Below are 17,997 nucleotides of genomic sequence, written 5' to 3'. Positions count from 1 at the left end.
AGGTTCGAAGCCAGCCTCAGTTACTTAGTGAGGCTGTCAGCAACCTAGTTAGACCCTGTTTCCAAATAAAATATAAAAAATAGGTCTGGGAGTATAGCCCAGAGGTAGAAAGCCCTTGGGTTCCAACCCCAGTACCACCCCCCACACACACACACAAAATGTATTCCATGGCCAAGAATGTTGGCGCATTCTCGTAAGCCTAGCATTTGGGAGGCTGAGATTGAAGGATCGCGGTTCGCAGACAGCCTCAGCTACTTAGTGAGGCCCTCTGAAACTCAAGTGATACCCGGTTTCAAAATAAAGAATAAAGAATAGGGCAGGGGCAGTAGCTTGGAGGTCGAATGACCCTGGGTTCCATCTCCAGACTCCCCCCCAAAAAAATACAAATGTAACACCATATTCTAGTATCGCTAATGATAAATTCTATCCTATATCATATTTGGGCCAGACTGATATATTTAAATAAGCATGTATCCATGAACTTTTTTTCCATATGTGCAGCCAATGATAACAATAATTCAGACATGTAATTAACTGTATAATGTAATAACACTAGATACGCATTGAAAACAAGTTTTCTCTTAACCAGACATCCACATGCAAAACAATGAAAATACTGTTATGAACAGAGTTGTGTCCCCCCCCCCAATTCATATGCTGAAGCCTATCCCCCAATAGGACTATGTTTGGAAATAAGAGTCTTTAAGGAGGAAATTGAGGTTATACAAAGCCAAACTGGAAAAACAGATCCAATAAGATGTCTTTGTAAGTTAACGACCCACCAGTAGTACATGCACACAAAGCAAAGGTCATGGGATGAAAGAGCAAAAGGGCGGCCAATTACAAGAGAGGCCTCACCAGGGATCAACCCTATCAGCACCTTGATCATAGATTTCTAGCCTCCAAAACTATGAAAAAATAAATTTCTACTATTGAAGCCATTCAGTTAGGAACCTTGCTATAACAGCCCTACCAGAAAAATACAGATCCTTTACATGATATTTAATAAAGATCTAAAAATAAATCAAAGACCTCAACATAGCCAGGCAAGCATGCTTGTAATCCCAGCATTTGGAAGGCTGAGATAGGAGGATTGTGGTTTAAGGCCAGCCTCAGCTATTTAGTGAGATCCTTTGCAACTCAGTGAGACCCTGCTTCAAAAGAAAGAATAAAAAAATAGGGTTGAAGGTATAGACTGGAGGTAGAATGCCCCTGGGTTCCATCCCCAGTTACCACAAAAAAAAAAAAAAAAAAAAAAAAAAAAATAAGACCTCAACATAAAATAAAAGCTCTGCTGGATGTGGTGGTACTGGTATTAAAATACCAGGACTTGGGAGATTGGGACAATAGAATCCCAGGTTTGTAGCTAGTCTCAGCTTCATAGTGAGGACCTCCACAAATTAGTGAGGCTCTGTTTCAAAATAAAGAATAAAAATAGGGCTGGCGGTATAGCTTGGAGGTAGAATGCCTCTGAGCTCAATCCCCAGTACTGGGGGGAGGGGGAGAGAAACTCTACAACTCTCAGAAAAAAAAACAAAAGAATAAGAGTTTCATGACTTCTTCAGTGGATTTGGCAGTGATTTCTTGGATATGACACCAAAATCTCAGGCAACAAAAGTAAAAATAGATAAAACAGAACTACATCAAAATAAAAATCTTGATCTATAATCCCAGTACTTTAGAGGTTGAGACAGAAGGATAGAGGGTTGAAGACCAACCTCAGTAACCCAATGAGAATCTCAGCTACCTAATGAGATTTGTTTCAAAATAAAAAATTTAAACAGAGCTAGGAGAGCCTAGCTTGGTGGTACACATTTGTAACCCCAGTACTTGGGAGGCGGAGATGGGAGGATTGCAAGTTCTCAGCCAGCCTCAGTAACTTGCAAGGCCCCTCTACAACTCACTGAGATACTGTTTCAAAATAAAGAATGCAAAGTAGGGCTGGCTCAGAGGTAGAATGCCCTATGTTTAATCACCAGTATAATCCCCCCCCAAAAAAAAAAAGAACTAAAGAGCTGAGGGTATAGCCTGAAGGTAGAATGCCTCTAGAACCCCGAGTACCCTCCCCACACTAAACACTTCTGATCATGTAAAAATCAATTAAACCGGGTGTGATGGTGCTCACTTATAATCCCAACGGATTGGAAGGCTAAGGCAAAAGGAACACAAGTTCAAGGCCAGCATCAGAAAATTTGAGAACCTGTCTCAAAATAAAAAGAGCTAGGGATGCCACTCAGTGGAAGAGTGCCTCTGTAACACCCAAGTGGGAAAACAAATAAAAAGGCAATATATATAATAAGGGATCACTATCTAGAATACATTTAAAAAGTTATTATTCCACACAAAAAATTAAAAACCAGGCAGAGGACATGAAGATACATTTCTTCAAAGAAGACAAACAGTCAAGGAACGTATGAGAAGATGTTCATCACCACTCATTAGGGATATGCAAATCAAAAACTTTACATCAATTAGGATGCCTGTTTTAAAAAAAAAACTGGGCATGGTGGTACACACTTATAATCTCAGCACTTGGGAGGCTGAGACAGGAGGATGGCAAGTTCAGATGACTCAGCAACTTAGTAAGGCTGCTAGCAATTTAGGGAGACTGTTTTAAAGTAAAAAATGAAATAAGGAGCCAGGTGTGGTGGTGCACACTTGTAATCCCAGCATTCGGGAGGCTGAGACAGGAGGATCCCAGTTTGCAGACAGCCTCAGCTACTTAGTGAGGCCCTTTGCAACTCAGTGAGACCCTGTTTCAGAATAAAGAATAAAAAATAGGGCTGAGGGTGTAACTGCCCCTGGGTTCCATCCCCATTACTGAAGAAAGAAAGAGAGAAAGAAAGAAAGAGAAAGAAAGAAGAAAAAAAGAAGGCAGGGGTGCAAAACTCAGAGGTAGAATGCCCCTAGGTCCAATCTCCAGCGCCACAAAAAGAAAAATAAAAAAAAAAAACCTCCAAGTATTGGCCAGGATGTGAAGAACCCTTATGCACTATTGGTGGCACTATAAAACGGCATTGCTGCCACGGAAAAAAGCATGGAAGTTTTATTACAACTAAAAATAGAGGGCCTAGGGTGAAGCTCAGTGGTAGAGTACTTGCCTCCCATGCTCAACCCCTGGGTTTGATCCTCAGCACCACCAAAATAAAAAGCAATTTAAAAAACTTACTATATGGCCGAGTAATTCCACTTCTGGGTATATATCTCAAAGAACTAAAACTGGAGTCTTGAAGGCATAAACACCAAATTCATAGTGGAATTATTCACAATATCCAAAAAATAAAAGCAATCCAAATATCTACTAATAGGTACTTAAAGAACAAAATGTGGTATATACATGACAGAATGCTGAATGGACTTAAAAAGGAATTTCTAACACATGCTACAGTTATAGATGCACCTTAAGAACATCATGCTGAATTATTCACAAAATGGCAAAATTTGCATGATAATTATATGAGGAATGTAGAACGAACTAACAAAATATAATACTGAGAGCCAAAAGCCAGTGGAAAGACATGGGGAGTTCTTTTATAGATAAAGTTTCAATTTTGCAAGATGAAAAATTTTAGGAGCCAAGTATGGTGGTGCACACATGTAATCCCAGCATTTGGGAGGCTGAGACAGGAGGATTGTGGTTCCTGGACAGTCTCAGCTATTTAGTGAGGCCCTCTGTGACTCAGTGAGAGCCTGTTTGAAAATAAAGAATAAAAAATAGGGCTGAGGTGTAGCTTGGAGGTAGAATGGCAAAATAGGATCTGGTTACACAACAATGTTAACAATAATAAATTGTACACTTAAATATAGTGAAGATTACTGCTCGCTTTGGCAGCACAAATTGGAACGATACAGAGAAGATTAGCATGGCCCCTGCGCAAGGATGACACGCAAATTTGTGAAGTGTTCCATATTTAAAAGAAAATTTTATATATATATATATGATTAGCCAGGCATGGTGGTGCATGCTTGTAATCCCACCATTTGGGAGGTTGAGACAGGAGGATAGCAGTTAGAAGACAGCCTCAGCTAATTAAGGAGGCCCTTTGCAACTCAGTGAGACACTGTTTCAAAATAAAGAATAAAATATAGGGCTGGGGTATAGCTCAAAGGTGGAATGGTTCTGGGTTCCATCCACAGTACCACTTAAAATAAAAAGTAAAAAAATAGTTAAGATGAGTCAGGTATGGTAGCATATGAGCCAGGTGTGATGGCACATGCTTGTAATCACAGTACTTGGGTGGCTAAGACAGGTGGATCATAGGTCGTAGATCAGCCTCAGCAATTTAGCAAAACCCTCACCAACCTAGCCAGAAACTGTTTGAAAATAAAAATAGAAGAGGGGGAGTAGAGCTCAGAGGGAGAATGACTTAGGGATCAGTTCCTAGTACCTAAAAATAAATTAGTAAAGGTGGTAAATTCTTTTTTTTTTTTTCCCCGGTACTGGAGATTAAACCCAGGGGCATTTTACTTCCAAGCTACATACCCGGCCCTATTTTTTATTTTTGACAGTACTGGGGTTGAAACCCAGGAGCATTCTAACTTGGAGCTACACCCCCAGCCCTTTTTTTTTGGTGGTGCTGGGGTTCCTGGAAACCCTTCTACTTCCGGGCTACTCTCCCAGACCTATTTTTTATACTTTTTTGATTTGGAAACAGGGTCTCTTACGCCAGCGCGGCTGGCTTCGAACCTGTACAATCCTCCTGTTTCTACCTCCCAACCGCGGGGATTACAAGCGTGCGCCACCACACCCAGCCCCAACCTTATTTTTTATTCTTTAGTTTGAAACAAGTTCTCAATGAGTTGCAAAGGGCCTCACTAAATAACTGAGGATGTCTACAAACCACAATCCTCCTGTCTCAGCCTCCCAAATCCTGGATAACAAGCATGTGCCACCACAACCAGCTCCCAGCACTATTTTATACTCTTTATTTTGAAACAGAGTCTCAGTGTTATGGAAGGCCTCACTAAGTAAGTAGCTGAGGCTGTCCATGAACCATGATCCTCCTGTCTCAGCCTCCCAATTACTGGGATTAAAAGTGTACACTACCATGCCTGGTTAGTTATGTGTATTTTATCAAAACAAGAACATTTAAAACTCAATTTTAGTCAGGCATGGTGGCGCACGCTTATAATCCCAGCGCTTGGGAGGCTGAGACAAGAGGATCGCACAGGATCAAAGCCAGTCTCACCTACTTGGTGAGGCTCTCAGCAACTTAGTAAGACGCTGTTTCCAAATAAAGTATATATAAAAAAAATAGGTCTGGGAGTTTAGCCCAGAGGTAGAAAAGCCCCTGGATACCACACCCAATACCACCAATAAATAAATAAATCACAGTTTTAAACCAGACGAGATTGCACATGCTTGTAATCCCAGCATTTGAGAGGTTGAGAGACGGATCACCATTCGCAGCCAGCCCCAACTACTTAGTGAGGCTCTTTGCAACTCAAGGAGACCCTGTTTTAAAATAAAGAACAAAAAATAGGGCTAGTGGGTATAGCTCGGAGGGAGAATGCCCCTGGGTTTCATCCCCAGTACCAAAAAAAAAAAATTCAGTTTTCTCTTGCCTAGAAAGCAATTTTTAAAAGTATTTAATTGAAGCCGGGCGTGGTGGCACACGTTTGTAATCCCAGCATTTGGGAGGCTGAGACCGGAGGATCGCGGTTCGCGGACAGCCTCAGCTACTTAGTGAGGCTCTTTGCAACTCAGTGAGACCCGGTTTCAAAATAAAGAATAAAAAATAGGGCAGGAGGTGTAGCTCGGAGGTTGAATGCCCCTGGGTTCCATCCCCAGACCCGCAAAAAAAAAAAAAAAAAAAAAAAAAAAGTATTTCATTGATGGAAAACACTAAGAATCACAGAAAAATGCCTAAATAGATCTACATTTTATGTTTGCTATAAGTAATTTTAAATATCAATTAAAAAAAAATTAGCAGGGCGTAATGGCGCATGCTTGTAATTCTAGTGCTTGGGAGGCTGAGACAAGAGGATCGCACAGGTTCAAAGCCAGCCTCAGCTACTTAGTGAGGTTCTCGCTCTCTCGTTCCCCCCCACCCCCGCTCTCTCTCTTTTTTTTTTTTTTTTTTTTTTTTTGGTGGTACTGGGGTTCCTGAAAGCCATTCTACCTCTGGGCTACACTCCCAAACCTATTTTTACTTTTTTTTTTTTTTTTTTGGAAATGGTCTCCTAAACCAGTGTGCGCGGCTGGCTTCGAACCTGCGCGATCCTCCTGTCTCTGCCTCCCAAGCGAAGGAATTACAAGCGTGCTCCATCACACCCGGCTACTTAGTGAGGTTCTCAGCAACTTAGTGAGACCCTGTTTCCAAATAAAATATAAAATAGATTTGGGCGTATAGCCTGGGGGAAAAAAAGTAAAAAATTAACAATAAACAGGATATCTGATACCATTTGAAAGCTTATTTAGCAAGATTTCCTAAACTTGAAGGTGTGACTTTTTTGGACAGGAAATATCCTAAAAAATGTGAGATTTTGATTTATTTTCCTAATCAGATGAGTTTTACAATGTAGGACATTTATGGGTACAATTTTTAATCAATGGCCCGTATGCACCTTTAGCAAACCAAAGAGTATCACAAAAGAGACTGGAGCCAGGTGTGGTGGCGTACACTTGTAATCCTAGTACTTGGGAGGCTGAAAAAGCAGAATTGCAAGTTTGCAGCCAGCCTTAGCTACTTAGCAAGGACCTCTGCAACTTAGTGAGAACCTATTTCAAAATAAAACAGGGATGGGAATGTAGATCTGAAGTAGAATGCCCCTGGATTCACACACACACCACACAAAAAGACACTAAAACCATGCACAGTAGCATATTCTGTAATTGCAGTAGTTGGGAGACTGAAACAGAAGATTTTAAGGTTTGGGGGGGTTTTTTTGGTACTGGAGATTGAACCAGGGGCATTCTATCTCAGAACTACACCCCGAGGCCTATTTTTTATACTTTATTTTGAAACAGGGTCTCACCAAATTGTGGAGGGCCTAAGTAGATAATGCTGGCCAAAAACCTGCAATCCTCCTGTCTCAACCTCCCAAGTATTGGCATTGCAAGTGTGAGCCACCATGTCTGGCTAAGATTGTAGATTTGAAGCCAACCTCAACAAGTAATATTCTCAGAAATGCAATGAGACCATGTTTCAAAATAAAAATAAAAATAAAAATAAAAACAGCTGGGAGTATATCTTAGAGGTAGAATATCCATGTGTTCAATCCCCAGTACAAAATATTAGCAAATTAGCAAACTGTTGCTGTTCCATTCCACTTTTGAGAGGCTCTAATAAAAGAAGCTCAACAAAAGGTAAAGGATCTCTCTAAATAGTGATACTGAAAGCTAGTCATGGTGGCACACACTAGTAATCCCAGAACTCAGGAGGCTGAGACAAGAGGATTCAGGTTCGGGACAGCCTCAGCTACTTAGTGAGGCTCTCTGCAACCTGGCCAGACCCTGTTTCAAAATAAAGACTGAAGAATAGGGCTGGGAATGTCACTCGAAGGCAGAATGCCCCTGGGTTCCATTCTCCACTACTAATAACTCCCCCCCAAAAAAATTGCTTCTGAACATACTTCTCATTTTGATCCAACTGCACACAATTGTGTGTGTGTGTGTGTGTGTGTGTGTGTGTGTGTGTGTGTGCGCGCGCGGTACTGGGGATGGAACATAGGGGCCTTCTACCTCTGGGCTATACTCCCAGACCTATTTTATATTTTATTTGGAAACAGGGTCTCACTAAGTTGCTGAGAGCCTCACTAAGTAGCTGAGGCTGGTTTCGAACCTGCATGACCCTCCTGTCTCAGCCTCCCAAGTGCTGGGATTACAAGCATGTGCGACCACACCAAGCTACTGCACACAATTTTCTCCTTTTCCATTATTCCTTTTTTTTTGGGGGGGGGTGGTACTGGGAATGGAAGTTAGGGGTGTTCTACCACCGAGCTACACCTATAGCCTTATTTTCTATTCTTCATTTTGAAACAGGGTCTGAGTTGCAAAGGGCCTAAGTAGCTGAAGCTGGCTGTGAACTGCAATCCTCCTGTCTCAGCCTCCCAAATGCTGGGATTACAAGCGAACCACCATACTCATCTTCCATCATTTATTTATTTATTAACCCAGCAAGCAGCCAAACTTGTCTAGCCAAGATTAAGCAAGGTCCCTGGGTTAGGCTACCAGTACTGATACCTGGCATCCCAGAGAAAAAGTATACCTAAATGTTTATCCATAAAACATGTTAAAAAATTATTCTTTTAGGTGTGACTTCTACAATGCTTGAAGTAACAGAAATACTTAAGAATCCAGTTTAACTAGAATAGTAGAGAAAAAAAACTGGGTTTTATTTCTGATTATGAATAAACATTTTGAGTATGTATGTGTGGTACTGGGGATGGAATCCAGGGACCTTTAACCTCCAGGCTACATGCCCAGATCTATTTTATTTTTATTTGAAAACAAGGTCTCACTAAGTTGCTGAGAGCCTAACTTACTGAAGCTGGCGCCAAACCTGTATCCTCCTGTCTCACCCTCCTAAGTACTGAAATTAAAAGTGTGTGCCAAGCCAGGCATGGTAGAACACACTTGTAATCACAGCATTTGGGAGGCTGAGAAAGGAGGACAGCCTCCGGTACTTAGTGAGGCCCTCTGCAACTCAGTGAGACACTGTTTCAAAATAAAGAATGAAAAATAGGGCTGGGGGTGTAACTCGGAGGTGGTTCCATCCCCAGTACCACCACCAAAAAAAAAAAAAAAAAAAAAAAAGCATGCGCCAACACATCAGGCTTAAGTGAACATTTTGAGCCAATTTCTATAGTTTCACTTCCTCAGCACAATGAAGGAATAGGTACAAACTGTTTCAAATGACCCCTGAAGTTTCAACTTCTTGCTTTAACATGATATGCATTTACAGAGAGGTATGAGTTTTTAAGCACTCTAATCCATGTTAATTGCTGGACAGTGTTGCATTGTAATGATGTACTTTATAAAACACATTACTTCCATATTACGAATTCTTTTCTGATTCTAACAACTCTCCAAATATAAAAATTATAATCAGGTAAAAAAAAACACATAATTTTAATAGCAGTATGTAGGAGGCTGAGACAGGAGAATTAAAGGTTCAAGGTCAGCCTCAGGAACTTAGCAAGACACAGTTTAAAAAACAAACAAACAAAAAATGTTGATGGTATAGCTCAGAGGTAGAAAACCCCTGGGTTGAATCCTCAGTATCACACACAAACACAATCAAGTATGGTGGCACACACTTGTAATCCCAGTATTTGGGCAACTGAAACAGAAGATTGTTAGCTCAAAACCAGACTAAGTAATTTAGCAAGGCCCTAAGCATCTTAGTTAAGCTCTTTTTCAAAATAAAAAATAAGAGGAGCCACACATGGTGGCGCATGCTTGTAATCCCAACATTCAGGAGGCAAAGACCAGAGGATTGTGGTTCACCACCAGCCTCAGCTACTTAGTGAGGCCCTATGCAACTCAGTGAGACCCTGTTTCAAAATAAAGAATAAAAAATAGGGGTGGGGATATAGCTTGGAGGTAGAATGCCCCTGGGTTTCACCCCAAGTACCACAAAAGGGGCTAAAGATGCCAGGAGTGGTGGCACACACCTGTGATCCCAACTGAGGCTGAGACAGGAAAATTGAAGGCTCATAGCCAGCACTAGCAACCTTGTGAGGCCCTCCACACCTTAAATTAAAACTCAAATTAAAAATTAAAAACAAAGCCAGGCGTGGTGGCGCATGCTTGTAATCCCAGCATTTGGGAGGCTGAGACCGGAGGATCGCGGTTCGCGGACAGCCTCAGGTACTTAGTGAGGCCCTCTGCTACTTAGTGAGGCCCTCTGCAACTCAGCGAGACCTGGTTTCAAAATAAAGAATAAAAAAATAGGGCAGGGGGTATAGCTCAGAGGTCGAATACCCCTGGGTTCCATCCCCAGACCCGAATAAAAAAAAAATAAATTAAAAACAGCCGGGCATGGTGGCGCACACTTGTAATCCTAGTGCTTGGGAGGCAGACAGGAGGATCGCGCAGGTTCAAAGCCAGACTCGCTAGCTTAAGAGACCCTGTTTCAAAAAAAAAAAAAAAAAAAAAATTGGTCTGGGAGTGTAGACCGAGAAGTAGAAGGGCTTCCAGGAACGCCAGTACCACCAGAAAAATACAAATAAACAAACAAAATAAAAAACAGGACTACAGGTATAGCTGGGAAGTAGAATGCTTCTGGATTCAGTCCCCAGTACTGCCAAAAAAAAAAAAAAAAAAAACTAGTGATATAGTTCAGTGGTACAATTCTTGCCTTGCCTAGCATGTATGAGGCACCCCCCCCCAAAAAAAAAGAATCATTTTAAACATTAACCAACAGACTCATCAGACAAATGAAAAGAATTAAAAATTAAAGAATATTAACATTTATAAAAAGCTAAAAAAGAACTATCAAGAGTGTATTATGCCGGGCGTGGTGGCACATGCTTGTAATCCCCGCACTTGGGAGGCGAACACAGGAGGATCACGCAGGTTCGTAGCCAGCCGCGCTGGCTTAGGAGACCCTGTTTCCAAATAAAAATATTTTTAAAAAGGTCTGGGAGTATAACACGGAGGTAGAAGGGTTTCCAGAAACCCCAGTAACCCCCCCCCCGCCTGCGCACACACAGTGTCATTAGGGCTTGGCAGGTACTTAAATGATGTAGTATGTGCTTGGTATGTAAGAGAGCCTGAGTTCAATCCCCAACAACAAACCAACATAAAAGTTATGTAGAAAGGCCGGACATGGTGGCGCACGCTTGTAATCCCCGCGCTTGGGAGACGGAGACAGGAGGATCGCGCAGGTTTGAAGCCAGCCGCGCTGGCTTAAGAGACCCTGTTTCAAAAATATAAAAAATAGGTCTGGGAGTGTAGCCCAGAGGTAGAAGGGCTTCCAGGAACCCCAGTACCACACACACACACAAAAAGTTATGTAGAGAATCCAGGCGTAGTGGCACATGCCTGTAATCCCAGTGCTTGAGAGGCTGGGCCAAAAAGATCACAGGTTTGAGGACAACCTCAGCAACAGCAAGACTCTCACTAACCTAGTGAGACCCTGTTTCAAAACAAACATACAAAAGAAGGGCTGGAGATGTAGCTTGGAGATAGAATGGGTTCAGTCTCCTGTAGGGGAAAATAATGTACAGAGGATCTCATTCAACGAGCACAGGGTATTATCTATTAAAAACTGAACAGAGAAACTGAGAATATACTTGTCTTTTTCATTTTCTTCATGTTTGGTGAGATTGCAGAGTTGAAGAGTATCAAGCTGTTGTGTTACTTCTTCTGCCCAACGACAATTTACTAGTTCTCGTAGCTGGAGTGGAGCACTGGGAAGAAAATACATACATATATTCTAAGGCAGAAATTGAGATTATTTTCTAAAATAAACACATTCCTCAAAATAGAGCTCATAATCACTCACACAAAAACACAGTGAGACGTATGCTATGCAACTTACTTTTACCACATTAACACATCTTATACCAAAAACAGAAAAATCCCAATTGAAGAACAAAAAAATACTGACAATGTATTCTCTACTATTTCTACTATTTGTACCATTCAAAATGATAGCCAGGGGCTGAGAGCATAGCTCTGTGATATAGCATGCACAAAGCACTAGGTTTCAGCTGCAGCATCACTAAGAAAGACAATAATAATAAAATCAATAAAAAGCAAAATGATAGCCACTCACTACATGTGAAATTTCCTATATAAAGATTCATCACAAAGCCATACTTGAAACATTTCAAATGTTCAATACAACATTTAGCTAGTGGCCACCATATACATAGTACTACAGATATAGACAAACTAAACAATACAAGAAAAAAACAGACAAAAGATGGTACTCTCTAGCATCATATTTGAAATAATTAAAAGTGAAAACAAAGCCGGGAATGGTGGCACATGCGTGTTAATCTCAGCATTTGGGAGGCTGAGACAGGAGGATCAAGGTTCGTAGACAGCTTCAGCTACTTAATGAGGCCCTTTGCAACTCAGTGAGACCCTATTTCAAAAATAAAATAGGGCTGGGGTGTAGCTCAGAGGTAGAATACCCCTGGGTTCCATCCCCAGTATCCCTCCCAAAACAAACAAACAAAAAAAACTAAATGTTTCTCAACATGGGCATGAATAAAAGTATAATCATACAGTGTATTATTATTCAAACTTAAAAAAAAAGTGACAGAAGTATACATACCAAAGAAAGATACCCACAATTTTTACATTAAAAAAGCAAATAATAAAACAACATTTTTGGTGGTGCACGCTTTTAATCCTAGTATTTGGGAGGCTAAGAAAGAAAGATCACAAGTACATAGCTAGCTTCACCTACACAGCAAGGCCCTCTGCAACTTTGTGAGACCCTGCTTCAAAATAAGAAATAAAGAATAAAAAACAAAATAGGACTGGGGGTGTAGCTCAGAGGTAGAATGCTCGTGGGTTCAATCCCTGGTACAAATTAATTAATTAATTAAATAGCATTTTATCTGTTTCTGTGTTGTAAGAAAACCATGAAAGTATATCTATCAGTATATGCACAGAAAAATATATAGAAAAAACACTACCATGCTAGGCATGGTGGTGCATGCCTGTAATCTCAGCTACTCAGGAGGCTGAAGTGGTAGAATTACAAGTTCAAGGCCAGTGTGAGCAATTTAGAAAGATCCTGTTTCTTGTCGGGCATGGTGGCACTCTCTTATAATCCCAGCATTTGGGAGGCTGAGACCAGAAAATCGCAGTTCGCAGACAGCCTCAGCTACTTAGCGAGGCCCTATGCAACTCAGTGAGACCTTTTCAAAATAAAGAATAAAAAATTGGGCAGGAGGTGTAACTTGGAGGTCAAATATCTCTAGGCTCCATCCCCAGACCCACAAAAAAGATCCTGTCTCAATATTAAAAAAAAATTCAAAGATCGAGACTGACCAACCCTCAGCAACTTAAGAGAGATTCTTAGCAACCTAACCAGACTCTGTTTTAAGGGGGAGAAAAAAGGTCCCTAGGTGAAGCTTGGAAGTTGAAATGACTCTGGGTTCAACCCCCAGTATTCCCCCGAAAAAATTAAAGAACTAAAATTGGTTCAATTCTATTACCAAAAAGAAGGAAGAAAAAGAGAAGAGCTGGGCGTGGTGGCACATGCTAGTAATCCCAGCATTTGAGAGCCTGAGACAGGAGGATCACAGTTCGCGGCCAGCCTCAGCTACTTAGTAAGGCACTTTACAACTCAGTAAGACCCTGTTTCAAAATAAACAATAAAAAAAAAAAATAGGGACGGGGGTATAGCTCAAAGGTAGAATAGCCCTGGGTTCCACCCACCAGTACTGCATAAAAAAAAGAGAGAAGAAGAAAAATAGATACTACACCTAATAATTTCTTCTCAAGATGGTATTTTACAAAAATATAGGGCTGGAAGGGGCATTCTACCTTGGAGCTACATCCGCAGCCCTATTTTTATATTCTTTATTTTGAAACAAGGTCTCACTGAGTTGCAAAGGGCCTCACTAAATAGCTGAGGCTGCCCTTGAACCATGATCCTCCTGTCTCAGCCTCCCAAATGCTGGAATTACAAGCTTGTACCACCACACCAGGCTTCTGACCCTACTACTTTTAAAATTCGCAAATAATTGTAGCAAAACACTTACCGGCAATGAGGACATTGAGCTCTCTGTTCTGTCAGCCAGCGCTAAGGAGGTGAAAGAATTAGATTTTTATTGTAAAAACACCAATACTTTAATTTACATATCCAATATGTATGCACCAAGTTTAATAACATTAACTCTCCAGTGCCTACATTAATTTAAGAGTTACTTATAGAAATAACAGACAGTCTGTGTCCCTCTCATTATTATCATGACAAAAACAGACTTTCAAAGGGACAGACCTTATCCCAAAATAGTTATGAGGCTATTCTCCCATAGGAAAGAAAGAGATTCTAAGACTATCTGGGTCACACAAAAAAGACATAATCTTCATAAATATGAGAAGTCACCCCATACCCAAAAATAAACTGTAGCAATAATTTACTTCTAACTAGTCTACTACATTAAAAAAAACTCAGAAAATTTAAAATATTATTAAATTTCTCTCTTGAAAAACAAATTCTGAGGTATATACATTATGGACTATAAGTAAAGGCTAAAATGTGAAGAAACAATAAAAATTTTAAGTTTGAACAGAATTTTAAAGTTGAATAATTAAAACATCTAGAAACTTTGGTTTCCTCTCTACAAAACCCCAAATTTTATTATTTAAATTATTACTGTATTAGGAGCAGTTCAACATACACAAAGATATATTAAGATTTTCAGCCACGTTTGAGTCCCACTCTTGGAATCCCAGTACTTGGTAGACTGAGACTCGAGAATCATGGCCCGCCTCAACTACTTACTGAGGCATTCTCCAACTTAGACCCTGTTTCAAAATAAAGAATAAAAAATAGGGCCAAGCGTGGTGGCACACGCTTGTAATCCAGCATTTGAAAGGCTGAGACAGGAGGATCACTCAGCTTTAGAACAGCTTTTAATCTTAATCATGGATGAGTTTCGGTATGTGGACCTTTCCATCCATCTATTCTGTTCATGTACCCAATAAACTTCCATGTTATCTTTTTTTTTTTTTTTTTTTTTTTTTTTTTTTTTTGGTGGTACTGGGGTTCCTGGAAACCCTTCTACGTCTGGGCTATACTCCCAGACCCATTTTTATATTTTTATTTGGAAACAGGGTCTCTTAAGCCAGCAAGGCTGGCTCCAAACCAGCGCCATCCTCCTGTCTCCGTCTCCCAAGCATGGGGATTACAAGCATGCGCCACCACGCCTCCTGGCTTTTTTGTGTGTGTGTGGTTACCGGGGATGAAACCTAAGGACATTCTACCTCTGAGCAACATCCTCAGCCCTATTTTTTATTCTTTATTTTGAAATATGCCCCTAGTTCCATCCCCAGTACCGCAAAAAATAAAATAAAAAATAAAATAAAAAATAAAATAAAAAGTTTCTGCAATACAAAGGAAACAAAAGCATGAAGAGAGAACCTACAGAATATTTAAAAAAATTTTTGCGAGCTGCTCTTACAACAAAAGATTAACGGCCAGCCAGCGTGGTGGCGGACACCTGTAATCCCTGTACTTGGGAAGCTGAGACAGGAAGATCTCAGGTTTGAGGACAGCCTCAGCAAATAGCAAGACTCTCATCAACCTAGTAAGACCCTGTTTCCATTTAAATAAGAATTGGGCTGGGGATGTAGCTCAAAGGTAAATGCCTAAGTTCAACCCCCAATACCACAAAAAAAAAAAAAGATTAATATCCAGAGTACATAACAAACATACTTACCACCAAAAAACCCCAAGTAACACAATCAATAAATGGGCATGTAAACTAAAGAGACATTTCTCAAAAGAACTACAAATGGCCAACAAATCTATGAAAAAATTTCAACATCTTTTAGCAAAGCAGGGAAATGCCAATAAAAAAATAGACTAAGATTTCATCTCACTCCAGTTAGAATGCAAGTCATCAATACTCGCTTTGGTAACTCATATACTAAAACTGGAACAATACAGAGAAGAGTACCTTGGCCCCTGTGCAAGAAGATAGGCAAATTCTTGAAATGTTTTATAGTTTTTAAATAAGTGTTGTGTGCCTGTATGCCGCTACCATCTTGTATCCTATTACGATGTATGACTACAATGCAGCAATAAAAAATTAATAAATAATAATAAAAGTACATCCTAGGCACTGAAAATTCACTTCTAAAAATTTACTCAAGGATGTTGCTTATTATCAGAGGCATACATTAACAGCACAGTCAGTGCTCCATACCTGCTGGTTCTACATCTACAGATTAAACTAATTGTGGACTGAAAATATTTGAAGAAAAAAAAAAAGCCGGGAGTGGTGGTTCATGCTTGTAATCAAACCCAGCATTTGGGAGGCTGACACCAGAGGATCGCAGTTCGTGGACAACCTCAGCTACTTAGTAAGGTCCTCTGCAACACAGTGAGACCCTGTTTCAAAATAAAGAATAAATATATATTGGGCAGGGGGTATAGCTCGGAGGTCAAATGCCTCTGGATTCCATTCCCAGACCTGCAAAAAAAAAAATTGAGCCAGGCATGGTGGCGTACGCTTGTAATGCCAGCATTTGGGAGGCTGAGATGGGAGGATCGTGGTTCGAGGACAGCCTCAGTTACTACTTAGTGAGGCCCTTTCCAATTCAAGTGAGACCGTTTCAAAATAAAGAATAAAAAAATAGGGCTGGGGTGTAGATCGGAGGTAGAAGGCTCCTAAGTTCCATCCCTAGTGCCACAAAAAAAAAAAAAAGCATCTGTATTAAATACATACAGACCTTTTTTCTTGATATTATTCTTTTTCTTTTCTTTTTGTGGTACTAGGGATGGAACCCAGGGGCTTTCTACCTCTGGGCTACACTTCCAGACCTATTTTATATTTTATTTGGAAACAGGGTCTCACTACGTTGCTGGGAGCCTCAATAAGTAGCTGAGGCTGGCTTCAAATTTGCGCGATCCTCCCGTCTCAGCCTCCCAAGTACTGGGATTACAAGCATGGGCCACCATGCTCAGCTTCTTGGTATTATCCTTAAACAATATAACAGAATAACCATTAAGCAGAGCATTTATATTTTATTAGATATAATGTAATCTAGGCATTATTTGGAATACACAGGATAATGTACATAGACTATATACAAAAGATATACCACTTTTTATTAGGAGCTGGAGCATCAACTAAAGGTTTTATTATTCTCAGGGGTCTTAGGACCAATCTCTCATATACTGTGGGATGACTATATTCATATCAGCATTAACTGAAGCAAATAAAAAATGCAACCAACTAAAACTCTAATAAGGGGGGACAAATTAAACACATTTACTTATATACTTATGTACAAATATTTTTCTTTTTGTACAGTGGACATGTATTGTGTATATTTCAAATTTTTTTAAACAAAAATTACTCTTTTTTTTGGTGGAACTGGTGGTGAGACCCAGGAGATTTTCTACCTCCAGGCTATACTCCCAGACCTACTTTATACTTTATTTAGAAACAGGGTCTCACTAGGTTGCTGAGAGCCTCACTCAGAAGCTGAAGCTGGCTTCGAACCTGTGCGATCCTCCTGTCTCAGCCTCCCAAGCGCTGGGATTACAAGCGTGCACCACTACTCCTGGCTCAAAAATCAAGTCTTCTTGACTCTTAAAAAAAAGGATAGAAAAATGAGTCCGGCGTGGTAGCACAGGCTTGTAATTCTAGTACATGGGCGGCCGAGACAGGAGAATAGTAGACTCGAAGCCAGCCTCAGCTCTTAGTGAGGTGATCTACAACTTAGTGAGAACCTGTTTAGTTTTTTTTCCTTTCTTTATTGAAGTACTACGGATGGAACCCAGGGGCATTCTACCTCCGAGCTTACACCCCGGCCCTATTTTTTTTTTTTTTTTTTTAGTACACTCCCATGGGCTACACTCCCAGACCTATTTTTTAACTTTTTATGTGGAAACAGGGTCTCTTGAGCCAGCGAGGCAGGCTCCGAACCAACGCGATCCTCCTATCTCCGCCTCCCAAGCACGGGGATTACAAGCGTGCGCCACCACGCCCAGCCCCCAGCCCTATTTTTATTCTTTATGTTTTGAAACAGGGTCTCACCGAGTTGCAAAGGGTCTCAATAAGTAGTAGCTGAGGCCATCCACGAACCAAAATCTTCCTGTCCCAGCCTCCCAAATGCTGGGATTACAAGCATGCACCACCATGCAGGTTTGACCCTGTTTCTAAATAAAAATGTCTAGCCAGGCATGGTGGTGCACGCTTGTAATCCCAGCATTTGGAAGACAGGAGGATCAAGGTTCAAGGACAGCCTTAGCTACTTAGGCCCTCCACAATTTAGTGAGACCCTGTTTCAAATTAAATAATAAAAAATAGGGCAGGAAGTATAGCTACTTAGGCCCTCCGCAACTTAGA

The 17,997-nt window shown here is 40.6% G+C and overlaps 1 protein-coding gene across 5 annotated transcripts in view; it reads right to left on the bottom strand.

The window, feature by feature from the left end:
- Positions 1-17,997, bottom strand: part of TRIM37 (tripartite motif containing 37) — a gene marked incomplete at both ends in the record, with an annotated part of 115,456 nt that overhangs the window by 89,456 nt on the left and 8,003 nt on the right. For all 5 annotated transcript variants that reach the window (XM_080712505.1, XM_080712508.1, XM_080712509.1 and 2 more), the window contains 2 exons: positions 11,242-11,358; positions 13,675-13,715. In XM_080712505.1, coding sequence (XP_080568631.1) covers positions 11,242-11,358; positions 13,675-13,715 — 158 coding nt within the window. The remainder of the gene's footprint in view (positions 1-11,241; positions 11,359-13,674; positions 13,716-17,997) is intronic.

The sequence above is a fragment of the Muscardinus avellanarius genome, assembly GCF_963383645.1.
Source record: "Muscardinus avellanarius genome assembly, chromosome: 16".
Classification (NCBI taxonomy): Eukaryota; Metazoa; Chordata; class Mammalia; order Rodentia; family Gliridae; genus Muscardinus; species Muscardinus avellanarius.
This window is presented reverse-complemented; position numbering and strand designations above follow the sequence as displayed.